Genomic DNA, 15150 nt, shown 5'->3' with positions numbered 1-15150 from the left:
CGGAGCTTTCAGTGAGCCGAGATTGCACCACTACACTCCAGCCTGGGCGACAGAGCGAGACTCCATGTCAAAAAAAAAAAAGATTAAAAAAAAAAAACCCAAATCCTAACTCTTATTGCTAAATGACTGCTTTATCGAAACTGTTCTGTTTCAAGACATGCAATTCTGGTAGAGATTTTGAGACCTGTTTGGAGAAGAACACCGACATTTCAGTCACACAGCAGTGCTCCTGTCTTATCTGGTACCCATGTGGGACGGTGCCTCAGTGGCAGATTTGATTTATGTTTTCAATTTAACCTCACATCTTTCTGGAATGGATGGATTCACAGACCTGGGGGTTGCCCATTAGACTGGGAGTAACTTATGTTGGAATTATAAGTAGGACAACAAAGATGACTATTAAAGAAAGCCTCGTTAGTGCTGGAAACACAGCAGGTGTGGGTCTCTCCACTCACTGTCATGTGATTTGCACAGGAAAACGTCACATAGGGCGCATCAACTCAAGAAAGATAGTCGTCTGAAAAGCTGCCTCAGTTGGGTGTGGCAGTTCATGCCTGTAATCCCAGAACTTTGCAAGACTGAGGTGTGTGGATGGATCCCTTGAGACCAGGAATACGAGACCAACCTGAGCAACATAGGGAGACCCCACCTGTGCAAAAAGTACAAAAATTAGCCAGGCGTGGTGGTGCATGCCTGTTGTCTCAGCTCTTCAGGAAGCTGAGGCAGGAGGACCACAAGAGGCCAAGGCCACAGTGAGGTACAATCACTCCACTGCACTCCAGCATGGGTGACAGTGAGACCCTGTTGCCAAAAAAAAGAAAAAAAAGCGAAAGAAAAGCTGCCTCCATTTAGCAATAATTTCCAACATGATGTTTGGATACAAAATTGGTGTAGTTAATGAATATTTCTGATATTCTTAACTAAATTTGAAGCTATGAGGGAAAACAACCTCAGGGTCCACCCTGTTGCGCAGTTTGGGGAAAGTCCGCAAGATCACCCTCAAGTGCCGTCATTCTCAGCCTGTTACGCTTGCAGTTATGATTTATTACACTGCAAGGCTACAGATTAAAATCAACCAAGACAAGAGGTGTATGAGGGCTCTTGGGGGCCAAGGTGGGCGGATCACTTGAGGTGATCTGGACGGTTCCAGACACAGGACTTTCCTTTGTCTCCTCCCTGTGGAGTTGCAGACAACGCTCATGTTCCTGGTGACGCTGACAAAGAGCATTGCCAACCAGAGAAGCCTCCGTGTCCAGAGTTTGTTTTGTTTTGTTTTAACTCTGTCACTCAGGCTGGAGTGCAGTGGTGCAATCTTGGCTCGCTGCAATCTCTGCCTCCTGGATTGAAGTGATTCTCCTGTCTCAGCCTCCTAAGCAGCTGGAATTACAGGCTTGCGCCACCACACCTGGCTAATTTTTGTATTTTTAGTAGAGATGGGGTTTCACCGTGTTGGCCAGCCTGGTCTCGAACTCTTGACTTTAAGTGCTCCGCCTGCCTCAGCCTCCCGAAGTGTTGGGATTACAGGCGTGAGCCACCGCACCCACCCTGTGTCAAGCATTTTTACTGGGACTTGGTCACAAAGACACAACTGGCTACCCACATGACTGACCTCCATCTCGAGCCCCTCTGCAGGTGGAGCAGAAACTACATAGCCCAAAGCCCCAACCTAGGGCTGGTTCCAGACCCCATGTAAACAAAGACATCCATTAGGTGTGACATTCTAAGTGCTCAGAGATCACCTCCCAGTAGCGCTAGGCAAAAGACCTCATTTGGGGTGAAGTTACATTCTTTTTTATTATTATTATTATTTGCCCATCATTGGCTAGAGGTTACATTCTGTATGACGCATCTGTCAGACCCCTGGAAGGTTCCACGCTACCAACTGCGTGGCAGGTGGTGCTCATGTCACTCGGCCCTTCCTTGGCCCCACACAGCTGCACCAGGCTGAGAAGAGCTTGAATGGAATAAAGTCAGACACAGCTAACAGCTCACTTTTTTGTCTCCAACTTTCTCTTTTTTTTTTTTGAGACGAAGTCTTGCTCTGTCGCCCAGGCTGGAGTGCAGTGGCCGGATGTCAGCTTATTGCAAGCTCCGCCTCCCGGGTTTACGCCATTCTCCTGCCTCAGCCTCCTGAGTAACTGGGACTACAGGCGCCTGCCACATCACCCAGCTAGTTTTTTTGCATTTTTTTTTTTAGTAGAGACGGGGTTTCGCCATGTTAGCCAGGATGGTCTCGATCTCCTGACCTTGTGATCCACCTGTCTCGGCCTCCCAAAGTGCTGGGATTACAGGCTTGAGCCACTGCGCCCAGCCAAGACAACTTATTTTTAATTGGATTTTTTTTTTTTTTTTTTTTGTGAGGCAGAGTCTCACTCTGTCACCCAGGCTGAAGTGCCATGGCGTGATCATGGCTCCCTGCAACCTCCACCTTCCAGGTTCAAGCGATTCTCCTGCCTCAGCCATCCAAGTAGCTGGGATTACAGGTGTGCACCACCATCACACCTGGCCAGAATTTTTGTTTTTTAGTTTGCTTTCCAGAACCCCCTAATTAGTTCAACTCTGTAATTGAGTTAAATGTGAAGCCTGAAAAGAGATTGGCGTCTGTGTAGACCTGAGTTCTGACAATTCAAAGATTGAACGCAGGACGCTGTCTTCTGGATTCGGTGTCATGAGCCTGCCTCACCGAGCTGGAGAATGTGCCCATGACTGCAGGTGGGAGCCACGTGGTCCCTCTAGGTGGTGACATCTGAGGACAGAAGTGGTTCAGCTGAGCACCCGCTGCTGTGTTGGGGCCAGACCCTTTAGGAGAGGCAGGGACGCCCTTCCTGTCAGGTGGAATCTTTTTGAATATTGTTTTTGATTGTTGGAGATACCTGCAGCCCCCTAGTTTTTTTGTTTTTTGTTTTTTGTTTTTTTTTTTTTTTGAGACAGAGTCTCGCTCTGTCACCCAGGCTAGAGTGCAGTGGCACGATCTTGGCTCACTGCAAGCTCCGCCTCCTGGGTTTACGCCATTCTCCTGCCTCAGCCTCCCATGTAGCTGGGACTACAGGCGCCCGCCACCTTGCCCGGCTAGTTTTTTGTATTTTTTAGTAGAGACGGGGTTTCACCGTGTAGGCCAGGATGGTCTCGATCTCCTGACCTCGTGATCCGCCCGTCTCGGCCTCCCAAAGTGCTGGGATTACAGGCTTGAGCCACCGCGCCCGGCCCCTAGTTTGTATTTTATACAGGCAAAATTGTGTTTGACGTGACCTCTGTGATGACCTCATCATACGTGTCCAGTTGTCTTGCCTGGAAAGCTTTTACTCTGTTCCTCTGCAGTCAGATTCACAGCCACAAGACCCCTCCTCCCCAGGCCCCGGGGTGTGGCACTGCCGGCCTTCACAGTCACTGTCCTTTACATTGTGTACACAGAGTGCAGTGACATGCCCCTCCTGCTCAGGGGCCACAGTGGGAACAGGCTGGAGTGTTCTGTGGTACCATGTGGGCAGTTCCGGCCTCTGCTGTCCAGGGACTTGTGGTGGCTCCAGTGGGAAGGGCCACATAAGCAGAACAGGAAGCGTGAGCAGTGTCCACTGGGAGGGGAGGGACAAGTGTCCCAGGCAGAGAGGACACAGTGCATGCAGAGGCTGGAGGGAGGCTAGGGGCTTGAGCGGGGCTGTGCCAGCGCCAGGGACCTCACAGGGGCCCTGGGCCACACACCTGCCCTCAGCCAAGGGCGTTTCTCCTTGGTGGTTTGAAATCTCAAACCACATTGAGGAACCTGCCAGAAATCGAAACCAGAATGAAGAAATTAAGTTGCATGTAGGAGATTTTACTTCAAAATCAGAACATGCAGAAATGTTTGCTGTGACTCTGGGTCATGTTCGGACTTGTGGGGCTGTGCACTGCCAGTTGATACCTTCTTCCCTGGGTTCTTTTTTTTTTTTTTTTTTTTGAGACAGAGTCTTGCTCTGTAGCCCAGGCTGGAGTGCAGTGGCACAATCTTGGCTCACTGCAATCTCCGCCTCCCTCCCTGGGTTCTTTATAGCAGTCGGCAACTGGTGGCTGAGGCATTTGGGGCTCTCTGTCCAAGTGTCAAGGCCGCATGTGTGTCAGGGGGCATCCCCTTGGTGTGCTTGGTAAGGGCTCAGAGAAGGGCATCTGCTGCTCCACGTGGGTTCAGCAGGCAGGCTGCTGAAGACCACGCCACCAGCCACCAGCCTGCCTGCGACAGTGATAGGGCAGAGATACTGCTACAATAAAGACCTTGCAGGCCGGGTGCAGTGGCTCACATCTGTAATCCCAGCACTTTGGGAGGCCGAGCCGGGCTGATACTTGAGGTCAGAAGTTTGAGAACAGCTTGGCCAATGTGACAAAACCCCATCTCTAGGCCAGGCGCGGTGGCTCAAGCCTGTAATCCCAGCACTTTGGGAGGCTGAGACGGGCGGATCACGAGGTCGGGAGATCGAGACCATGAGATTCTGTCTCAAAAAAGAGAAAAAGGAAAAAAAAAAAAAAAAAAACTTGGGCCCTGGGCGCAGTGGCGCACACCTATAGTCCCAGCTACTCGGAAGGCTGAGTTGGGGGAATCACTTGAACCTGGGAAGCGGAGGTAATAGTAAGCCAAGATTGCATCACTGCAGCCTGAGTGACAGAGGGAGATTCTGTCTCAAACAAACAAACAAAAAACTGAACTCATGCCCAGATGCAGGGCTCATGCCTGTAATTTCAACACTTTGGTACTGAGGTGGGTGGATCACGTGAGCCCAGGAGTTCAACACTAGCCTGGTCAACATGGTGAATCTTCATCTCTACAGAAAATACAAAAAAAATAGCTGGGCATGGTGGCATCCTGTAGTTCTAGCTACTTGGGAGGCTGAAGCGGGAGGATCACCTGAGTCCAGGAGGTCAAGGCTATGATGAGCTGAGATTACACCACTGCACTCCAGCCTGAGCAACAGAGTGAGACCCTGTCTCAACAAATGAAACTGAACTTGGATTTCATTGTTCAACTCTATTGAACCCATAATAAGAAATAGGTGTCCCCGGGTGTGGTATTGGCTTATTAGAATCTATCAGGTTATTACAAATATTGGTGCGTTGGAAGCCATCAACATCATAACCTGTAGCCAGGTGACAGCCTTGATGCACAGACCCCTCAGCAGAGCTCCTGGCACCTCTGTCTTTACTGGAAGCCTGTGCCTGGCCCGCAGGGAGGTGCCTTCAGACCACGTTCATTGATAGATTCACTGGTGAACTTCCTTTCACTCCCCGATGCATGAGTCAATGTTTTCTGTGTCACAGCTGTAAGTCTAAATAATTCTCAAGGTAATACTTGATAATATGTCAAAACATTCAACCTAGGCTCACGCCTATAATTCCAGCACTTTGGGAGGCCAAGGCTGGCGGATCGCTAGAACTTAAGAGTTCCAAACCGGCCTGGCCAACATGGTGAAACCCCATTTCTACTAAAAATACAAAAATTAGCCAGGTGTGGTGGTGGGTGCCACCTCCCAGCTACTCAGGAGGCGGAGGTTGCAATGAGCCAAGATCGCACCACTGCACTCCAACCTGGGTGACAGAGTGAGACTCCATCTATAAAAAAAAAAAGAAAGAAAACAAAATTCAAATCTCAGTGTTGATAAATGATGTTTTGTTGGAATGCAGCCAAAGCCCACCAATTTCTGCATTGTCTATGGTTCCCTTCATGGAACAGCAGCAGAACTGAGCAGTTGCAACAGAGGCAGGCCCAACAAGCCTCAAATATTTACACTGGGCTGAGCACAGTGCCTCACACCTGTAATTCCAGTGCTTTGGGAGACTGATGTGGGAGGATCCCTTGAGCCCAGGAGTTTGAGACCAGCCTGGGCAACATAGTGAGACCCCATCTCTACAGACTATTTTTAAAATTAGCCGGGCGTTGTGGCATGTGCCTATAGTCCTAGCTGCTTGGGAGGCTGAGGCAGTGGGATCTCATGAGCCCTGGAGTTGGAGGCTGCAGCGAGCTAGGATGGCACCACTGCGCTCCAGTCTGGGCAACAGAACAAGACCGTGTCTGTAAAAAGAAAAGAAACAGTCAGTTCCTAGACTGGAGCAGGTGTTTGCAATAATGCATCCAACAAAGGACTCCCCAGGGAGGGAAATGGGCCAAAGATGGGAACAGGCGCTGCTTGGAAGAGTCTGTGAAACGGTGCTTGACTTCTCTGCACAACAAGGAAACGTGTTTAGGGCCACGTTGTAGAATGGCTGCAAGTGTTCTACTTGAATACTCACGCTGGCTCAGTATCTACTAAGTAGAGCATTTCCCCACCCTGTGACCCAGAGTATCTTCTCCCAGATAAATTCCCAGGAGAACTGCAACCTAAACACTTGTACCTGAGTGTCCACAGACACTTGCTTCCTGGTTTCCAACCCTGGGCACAACCCAGATGCCCAGCAGCGGGAACTAGGCATGGCTGGTATGTGCCCACTTCAGGACCTGTCGCTGCACTGGGCAACAGGGACAGTGGGAAGGTAGGAAGCCACTCCAGGCTTGGGGGCTCCCCTGTGTGTTTCTGCATCATCAACTTCAAGAAGCGGTCAACCTCGGCCCAGGATCACCCCTGGGGGAAGGACTGACAGGAGCACATCTTTGGCCTCATGCTAAAGATCTGTGCATTGGGGCAGGCGCGGTGGCTCAGCCTGTAATCCCTGCACTTTTGGGAAGCCAAAGTGGATGGATCAGGAGGTCAGGAGTTGGAGACTAGCCTGACCAACATAGTGAAACCCATGTCTACTAAAAATAAAAAAATCAGCCAGGTGTGGCGGGCGCCTGTAACCCCCAGCTACTTGGGAGGCTGAAGCAGGAGAATCGCTTGAACCTGGGAGGCAGAGGTTGCAGTGAGCCGAGATTGCGCCACTGCACTCCAGCCTGGGCGACAGTGCAAGACTCTGTTTCAAAAAAAGATCTGTGCGTTGGTGTTAAGTCAGATATTAAGAGGTGTGGGCTGGGGTATGTGTGGGGGTCAGAGGAGGCGATGTTTGCCCTGAGATGAGGACAGAGCCCAAATTCCCATGGGGAGTGGAATCCCCTTTGTAGGCCCTGACACGAGCGTGAGAGCTTAGCTAGGGGCACTGACATCAAAGGTGATGGCACCTGTCCAGAGGACTCCGGGTTTTATTCCAAGTGAAGGGAGGCTGCGGCATGTCCCTCTTTAATATAGAGGTGAGGGAGGCTCTCGGCACCCGGCCTGCTGCAGCAAAGCCTGAGGACAGGACCTCTGGGGAACTCTGCACCAGAGCGGAATCCTTAAACCGGCCCCTGGGTGGTCTTTATTCATCCAGAACCTAATTCTCCTAGAGGTCCGGAAGGGGGTGCTCTTGTACCTTGGTTTTGTGTTTTGTTTTGTTTTTGTTTGTATTTTGAGTCTCACTCTGTCATCCAGGCTAGAGTGTAGTGGTACGATCTCAGCTCACTGCCACCTCTGCCACCCAGGTTCAAGCGATTCTCCTGTCTCAGCCTCCCGAGTAGCTGGGATTACAGCTGCCTGCCACCACACCCGGCTAATTTTTGTATTTTTAGTAGAGACAGGTTTCACCATCTTGGCCAGGCTGGTCTTGAACTCCTGATTTTGTGATCCACCCACCTCAGCCTCCCAAAGTTTTGAGATTACAGGCGTGAGCCATTGCGCCCAGCCGCATCTTATGGTTTTTTTTTGCGGCCTGTAGCTGTTTCTCATTAGCCTGATGGAGGTGGTGTTGGGGTGGCGGGGTGCTATTATTAAGCCTTCTGCTGTCACAGTCCTGGGGTCTTACTTCCTGCGCTGCCTGCATAGGGAGCTGCCCTCCAGGGCAAGGGCCACAGTGTGCAGCAAGCCCCCCATGGCCACAGGGCAGGGCGTTTCAGGCCAAGAGTCTGCACTGTTTGCTGGCCACTAAGGGCATTGAGTGGATCACAAAACTGACTTTTTTTTTTTTCCTCAGTGAAATAGAAATGGGGTTTTGCCATGTTGCCCAGGCTGGTCTCAAACTCCTGGGCTCAAGCAATCCTCCCACTTTGGCCTCCCAAAGTGCTGGGATTACAGGCACGAACCACTGCACCTGGCCTACAACTGGCATTTCTTTAAAAATGTAATAGAATGGAAAGTGGCAGAGCGCGCTGCTTTTCATAGAAGAGAGTATCGCATTGGGGCTCTTCTGTTGCTCCTGCCTGTGCTGCACATCCTGCTTCACAGCGTAAGGCGCAGCTCTTGATGTGCCTCATTGTAACAGGTATAGGGTGGATGCTGCCATTGTGAAGAGAGAGGAGAGCTCTTTGCTTAAAAAATTCCATAGAGTGGAGAACAGGATGTGCCGGCTTAGGAGAGGGAAGAGGTACAGGCCCGCTCTGCCTGAGCTGCAGATGGGACACACGCTTCCCGATTCAAAGGGGAGTCGTGTCTTTCTCCAGGGCCACCGAGCAGCAAGTGCCTCTGCTGCATGTTCTTTTCTGAGCCTGTGGTCCAGGTTTACCAACAGTTGCCTATGGCCAAGCCGGCCACCAGCCTGTGCATAAGAAAAAGGAAGCCTGTGCCTCCAGGAAGGGCCCACGACGGGAACGCTGGCTTAGAAGTTTATGTGCTCGGCCGGGCACGGTGGCTCAAGCCTGTAATCCCAGCACTTTGGGAGGCCGAGACGGGTGGATCACGAGGTCAGGAGATCGAGACCATCCTGAGCTACACGGTGAAACCCCGTCTCTACTAAAAAAAAATAAAAAAAACTAGCCGGGCGAGATGGCGGGCGCCTGTAGTCCCAGCTACTGGGGAGGCTGAGGCAGGAGAATGGCGTAAACCCGGGAGGCGGAGCTTGCAGTGAGCCGAGATCGCGCCACTGCACTCCAGCCTGGGCGACAGAGCTAGACTCCGTCTCCCAAAAAAAAAAAAAAAAAAAAGTTTATGTGCTCCTATGCTGGACCAGCTGGTCCCACACCCAGGACCAAAAACACCTCCTGGCAGGAGATGGGGAGATGTCATGTACTTCATGAGCACACGCTGGAGAAGGACAGCCCTGGAAGGCAGAGGCTCACGGCGGGCTCACGGTGGCCAGGCCAGGAAATTCACTCCCACCTCGACTTCCCTCCTCAACACAGCTGGCCTGACACTGCTGCCTGCTTCAGAGTTTAGTGTGCGTAAGGTGTGACTGGCCCAGCAAGGAGGGGATGATGGCGGTTGTCAAGTCCAGGGGAGGTGCACGGACAGGATTCTGGCTCCTGTGTGTAACATCTGCATCTCAGGAGGCTCTCGTTTTAGAAGCCAGGTCAGGGGCTTTGTGATGCACACAAACACCAAAGAAGCAGGAGGCCTTCTGGGATCCCGCCCGCGGGCAGCCTCCTGGAGGCAGGCCTGGCCCGTCTGGCCCTTGGTGACATCAGGCCCCCCCCAGCGACAGAACCAAGGAAGCCACCATGTTGTCGCTGCCATTTTCCAGGACAGTAAACAGAAACAAGACAAGGAGCACTCAGGATACCCAGACAGACAGTGGGGCCAGCCAGTGGCATGAGCGGGCTGCCCTGCCCTCTGGGATTTTCTGGAAAAGAACATAAGGATAGAAGCGGTGCTAATGAGGCAGCTGGAGTTATCAGAACTCAAACTCAGCTCCTTCCCATCGGGCCCCGTTGGCCACTTTTAGGCCTCATCCGCCTGATGGCTCCCTGCTTAGGGCCATTTCCTGGACAGGCCCTTCCTCTGGGCCAAAGCAGAGGGGAGAGCACATTTGCCATGCGTTCTCATTTTCCCAGCCTGCGGTCTGGGTTCTGTCAGAGCAAGGTCAGATCTGAGAGCTTCTGTCCCCACCCACCCCGTCCTCCTGAGCCAGGCTCAGGTATGGGCAAGACCTGGTAAGAGCTGGGAGTGCTGTGCACGAGGCCTGGTAAAGTCTCATCACCGCCGCTGTGCCGAGTACACGACAGCGCTTCTGGTGGTGTTCAGGGGTTTAGATCAGTCCCCAGTGAGGACAGAGCGGAGATCCAGATGCATCCCAGGCCAGGTGCGGTGGCTTCTGACTATAATCCCAGCACTTCGGGAGGCTGAGGAAGGATTGCTTGAGGCCAGAGGTTTGAGACCAGCCTGGGCAAAATAGTGAGACCCCTATTTCTACAAAAAATTTTAGCTGTGCCTAGTGGTGCACACCTATAGTCCCAGCTATTCGGGAGGCTGTGCTGGGAGGATCGCTTGAACCCAGAAGGTTGAGACTGTAGTGAGTCATGATCACACCTCTGCACTCCAGCCTGAGCAACAGAGCAAGACCCTGTCTCAAAAACAAATGTATTGGCCGGGTGCAGTGGCTCATGCCTGTAATCCCAGCACTTCAGGAGGCTGAGACAGGTGGATCATGAGGTCGAGCGATCGAGACCAGCTTGGCCAACATGGTGAAACTCCGTCTACTAAAAATAAAAAAATTAACCGGGTGTGGTGGTGGGCACCTGTAATCCCAGCTACTCGGGAGGCTGAGGCAGGAGAATTGCTTGAGCCCTGGAGGCAGAGGTTGCAGTCAGCCAAGATCAGACCACTGCACTCCAGCCTGGTGACAGAATGAGACTCCGTCTCCAAAAAAAAAAAAAAAAAAAACCACGTCACAGGCCTGTGTGTGTGGTTGTGGCTGAGGAATGTTCCAGAAGCTACAAGAAAGCACATGTGCGGGCCACGCGTGGTGGCTCACACCTGTAATCCCAGCACTTTGGGAGGCCAAGGTGGGCTGATCACCTGAGGTCAGGAAGTTTGAGACCAGTCTGATCGACATGGAGAAACCCTGTCTCTACTAAAAATACAAAATTAGCCTGGCATAGTGGCACACGCCTGTAATCCCAGTGACTCCAGAGTCTGAGGTGGAGGTTGCAGTGAGCTGAGATGGCGCCATTGCACTCCAGCTTGGGCAACGAGCGAAACTCCGTCTCAAAAAAAAAAAAAAAAATGTGCAAGAAATAGCTCCTGAGCCAAGTTTGAATTTCTCATCCTCTCTGTCCTCAAACAATGTGGGGACCTGCTGAGGCGGGGTAGGGGCTCCCGGGTGGGCGGGCCCGGGGGTGACGCCCGCCGGTTCTGCCTTGCAGCAGCAGTGGACGTCAGCTCAGCGAGGTCTTCATCCAGCTGCCCTCGCGAAAGGAGCTTCCAGAGTATTACGAGCTCATCCGCAAGCCCGTGGACTTCAAGAAGATAAAGGTAATACTGACGTTGTGCCTGTGCCGTGCATCTGCCCAGGTAGGGGAGTCTGACCCAGGGGCACCCCCATCTGAGAGCTGTGGTGTGTGGGCAGAATGACCAGAAACTGCCTGGGCAGGGCCTTGGGCTGCCTGGTTAGGGACCTGGTTGTGGGCTTTTGGGGTTCCTTGTAAGGGTTGGTAGGTGTCCTGTGGGATGTCAGTGAGCAGTCGGTGTTGGGTGTTCCTTCAAGGTCCTGCTCACTCAGTGCTGGGCCTCAGTCATGCAGTTCCCATGGGGCCAGGTTACCAAGGCTGGGGCTTCAGCCACATCCTCATAGGCACGAGGAATACTGGTCCGCGGGGTCCCCAGCACACAGCGGGACCTGCGGGCAGGCGAGGCGGGGTCCTGAGGTAAGACCTGCTCCTCCCGTCCATTGCAGGAGCGCATCCGCAACCACAAGTACCGCAGCCTCAACGACCTAGAGAAGGACGTCATGCTGCTGTGCCAGAACGCTCAGACCTTCAACCTGGAGGGCTCCCTGGTGAGGGCACCGCTGAGGGATGGGGATGGGCCACTCCCACAGCTGGGCTTTGAACCAACCCGCCCCTGCTTCCTTTCTGAATCGATGGGTTAGAAACAATTCCCGCTAGCTGTGGTGGTTCGTGCCTGTAATCCCAGCACTTTGGGAGGCCAAGGCGGGAGGATCACTTGGGGCCAGGAGTTCAAGACCAGCCTGGGTAACGTAACAAGACCCTGTCTTTAAAAAAAAAATTTAAATTTCCAACAACTTGGGATTTTTTAGCAATTACAAAAGCAGTACGTGTTTACCGAAGAAAATAAAGATAGGCACAACAGAAGAAATAGACTCAAGAGTCCTCCGTCTGTTGGAATTTTGTTTTAAATTCCCTGGGGCACACTCTCTTCAGAGGAATCCTATGGGTGTGTTCTTTCCTGTGATAGAATTGACACATACACAACCTCAACTTGGCAAACGTTTCTTAAGTATGTTTGGGATTGATGCCTCTCAAAGTACTTGACTTTGATGCGTTTGGGGAAGATGCTGGCTTCAACAAGGGACATGCATTTCTAATGTTATTGCAGACCTCAGAGATTCTGCAGGAGGGAGCCACCTGCAGCCATTCCCAAACCAGTGTGCCTAACCTTTCACCCTGGAGCATTTCAGAAGCCTGATGCTCTCTGGGGTACCTGTGGAGGAAGATTATGGAGAGGGCCTTCCACCCTGGGTGGGCTGAAGCCCCGACCCACTGAGGCTCGCACTGGCCACTGATCAGCTGTCCAGGGACAACACAGGGCTGGGGCTGGGGCCAGGGCCGGGCAGGCAACCCTCCAGTCAGGCCCATCCACTCAAGCCCCTGGTGTCTCCGCCCAGATCTATGAAGACTCCATCGTCCTGCAGTCGGTCTTCACTAGCGTGCGGCAGAAAATCGAGAAGGAGGATGACAGTGAAGGCGAGGAGAGTGAGGAGGAGGAAGAGGGCGAGGAGGAAGGCTCTGAATCTGAATGTGAGTCCCGGGGGGGTTCAGGATGCCGGGGTTCACGCTGGCCGGAGAGCCCCCGAGACCACAGCTTTTCACAGCCCTCCTGGCTCCCAGACGCCCCTTGCTGTGAGGGTGCTGCATTCCCAGAGCTCAAGGCTGTCTTTCCCTCCGGGCCCCCTCTAGCTCGGTCTGTCAAAGTGAAGATCAAGCTTGGCCGGAAGGAGAAAGCACAGGACCGGCTGAAGGGCAGCCGGCGGCGACCGAGCCGAGGGTCCCGAGCCAAACCGGTCGTGAGTGACGACGACAGTGAGGAGGAACAAGAGGAGGTGAGGTTGGGTCCCCGAGCAGGCAGGGCTGGTGGGTGGCAGGAGGCATCCCAGGGCCCTGATAGGACAGCCCTGCGTGGTGGTGCTCCCACTCCCCCATGCTGCAGGTGGGGAAACTGAGGCTTGACCTGCCATGGCTGACCCCAGGTCACACAGCCAGTATGTGGCAGGGCTGCCACTCAAACCCAAGCCTGTGTGATCCTGGAACCAACTCTTAGTACCCGTGGGTGTCTGGGGACTGGGAGGACATATGAGGTCTCAGGACAGGCAACAGGCGGTCCCACAGCACCAGGACTCCTGGGCTGAGGCCGGGCAGGCCAGAGCTTGATTAGGGTCGAGTGGGAGGTGCTAGGATTGGGGACCCACCAGGCAGTGCCCTGTCTCCTCAGTGTGGTAGAGAATGGGCAGAAATGCCAAACCCACAGTGGATAGTTTTTGGGGGACAGTGGGGAGCCTGAGCAGATCCACTTGCTGGCTTTAAATAATCTTTACCTCTGTCTCTGGCCCTTCTGGCTGTGGGACCTGGCAGGTCACTTTGCTTCTCAAGCTTCAGTTTCCTCTTATGCAAAGCAAGGAGGCTGCGGATGAGGGGGCCGCCCCCACTCAGGCCTGGCTCCCATTGAAGCCCGGTGAATGCCATTTTGTCAGCACAGAAGAAGCAAATTTCAGTGCCTGGGAATTAGTCTGACAAAAGAGGCACGTGACCTTTGAGGACATTCTTGAAGTCCTCATGGGGAGGGGTGGCCCCTGTGTCAGGCAGGAGGGTCTGGGCTGTGATGGTGTCTCTCTTGCCCAAGCCAGAGCAGGGTGTTTTATGGCCCATGCCAGGCCGTTTAAAAAGGTTTTATGAGGCCGGGTCCGGTGGCTCACACCTGTAATCCCAGCACTTTGGGAAACTGAGGCAGGAGGCTCACTGGAGCCTGGGAGGTCGAGGCTGCAGTGAACCGTGATAGCGCCACTGCACTCCAGCCTGGGTAACAGAGCAAGATCCTGTCTTAAAAAAAAAAAAAAAATTGTATGAAAGAGCAAAGATTTTTCACAGTCAGGAAGAGCCAAGATGGTTTGGAAGCTGTAGGTCAGGGGCCAAGGGCCAGGCAGGTGACATGGGACAGAGCAGGGAAGACACATGGAGCCTCGCAGGTCCCGAGACGGCCGACTGTGGTCACAGGGATGGTCCTCTAGAGAAACATAAAGTTCAGGCGTGGCTGTGGCTGCAGTAGCTTCTGTTGCCAGCATCGGTGTTTTCTTGAGCAAGTTTATTTAAAGTTTGGCAGGCGCCTGGCAAAGTGCCCTAACAGGGGCGGCCAACGCATACTGTCTCCTCCTGTCCCCTCTCCAGGACCGCTCAGGAAGTGGCAGCGAAGAAGACTGAGCCCCGACATTCCAGTCTCGACCCCGAGCCCTTCGTTCCAGAGCCGAGACGGCATAGGCCTTAGCAGTAACGGGTAGTGGCAGTTGTAGTTTCAGACTTGGGGTAAAACTGTATAAACAAAAGAATCTTCCATATTTATACAGCTGAGAAGCTGTAGGACTGTTTGTGACTGGCCCTGTCCTGGCATCAGTAGCATTTGTAACAGCATTAACTGTCTAAAAGAGAGAGAGAGAGAATTCCAAATTGGGGAACACGCGATACCTGTTTTTCTTTTCCTTTGCTGGCAGTACTGTTGCGCCGCAGTTTGGAGTCACTGTAGTTAAGCGTGGATGCATGTGCGTCACCGTCCACTCCTCGTACTGTATTTTATTGGACAGGTCGGACTCGCCGGGGGCCCGGCGAGGGTATGTCAGTGTCACTGGATGTCAAACAGTAATAAATTAAACCAAGAACAAAACTCACAGCCTTGCCTGCAGGTGGACTCATGCCTGGCTCCCGGGGTTTCTGCCAGCAGGAGTGGTGGGGGCCACCTCATGTCCAGGTCCCTGTCCTTCTCCTGGCACCAGAGCCCATGGGGCCTGTTTCGCAGAGGAGGATACTGAGGCCCTGGCAGGGGAAGAGGACTTGCCTGGCCACATACGTGGCCTTTGCTGCTGCAGGTCTCCAGCATTTGTTCAGTTGAGACCTATAGTGCAGGGAGCAGGCGGCTCCGTCCCTACCCTGTCCGTGGCCAAGCCTGGGTTGGGGAAACCCTCACAGAAATGGGCAGACGCCACGTAGAGCTCTCAGGGCCATGATGCAGGAAGCTGAGGGCATAA

The 15150-nt window shown here is 53.0% G+C and overlaps 1 protein-coding gene across 6 annotated transcripts in view; it reads left to right on the top strand.

The window, feature by feature from the left end:
• The window catches only part of SMARCA4 (SWI/SNF related, matrix associated, actin dependent regulator of chromatin, subfamily a, member 4), a 78285-nt gene extending 63495 nt beyond the window's left edge, over nt 1-14790 (top strand). For 4 of the 6 annotated variants that reach the window (XM_011954826.1, XM_011954824.1, XM_011954823.1 and 1 more), the window contains 5 exons: nt 11045-11153; nt 11575-11676; nt 12526-12658; nt 12818-12960; nt 14300-14790. In XM_011954826.1, coding sequence (XP_011810216.1) covers nt 11045-11153; nt 11575-11676; nt 12526-12658; nt 12818-12960; nt 14300-14332 — 520 coding nt within the window. In that variant the 3' untranslated portion in view covers nt 14333-14790. The remainder of the gene's footprint in view (nt 1-11044; nt 11154-11574; nt 11677-12525; nt 12659-12817; nt 12961-14299) is intronic. The other 2 variants (XM_011954827.1, XM_011954825.1) reach the window with 1 other exon arrangement.
• Nucleotides 14791-15150: the final 360 nt, after the last annotated feature.

The sequence above is a fragment of the Colobus angolensis genome, unplaced genomic scaffold (assembly GCF_000951035.1).
Source record: "Colobus angolensis palliatus isolate OR3802 unplaced genomic scaffold, Cang.pa_1.0 Scaffold39, whole genome shotgun sequence".
NCBI lineage: Eukaryota > Metazoa > Chordata > Mammalia > Primates > Cercopithecidae > Colobus > Colobus angolensis.
The sequence above is the reverse complement of the archived record's forward strand: the minus strand, read 5'-3'. Positions and strand labels throughout refer to the sequence as shown.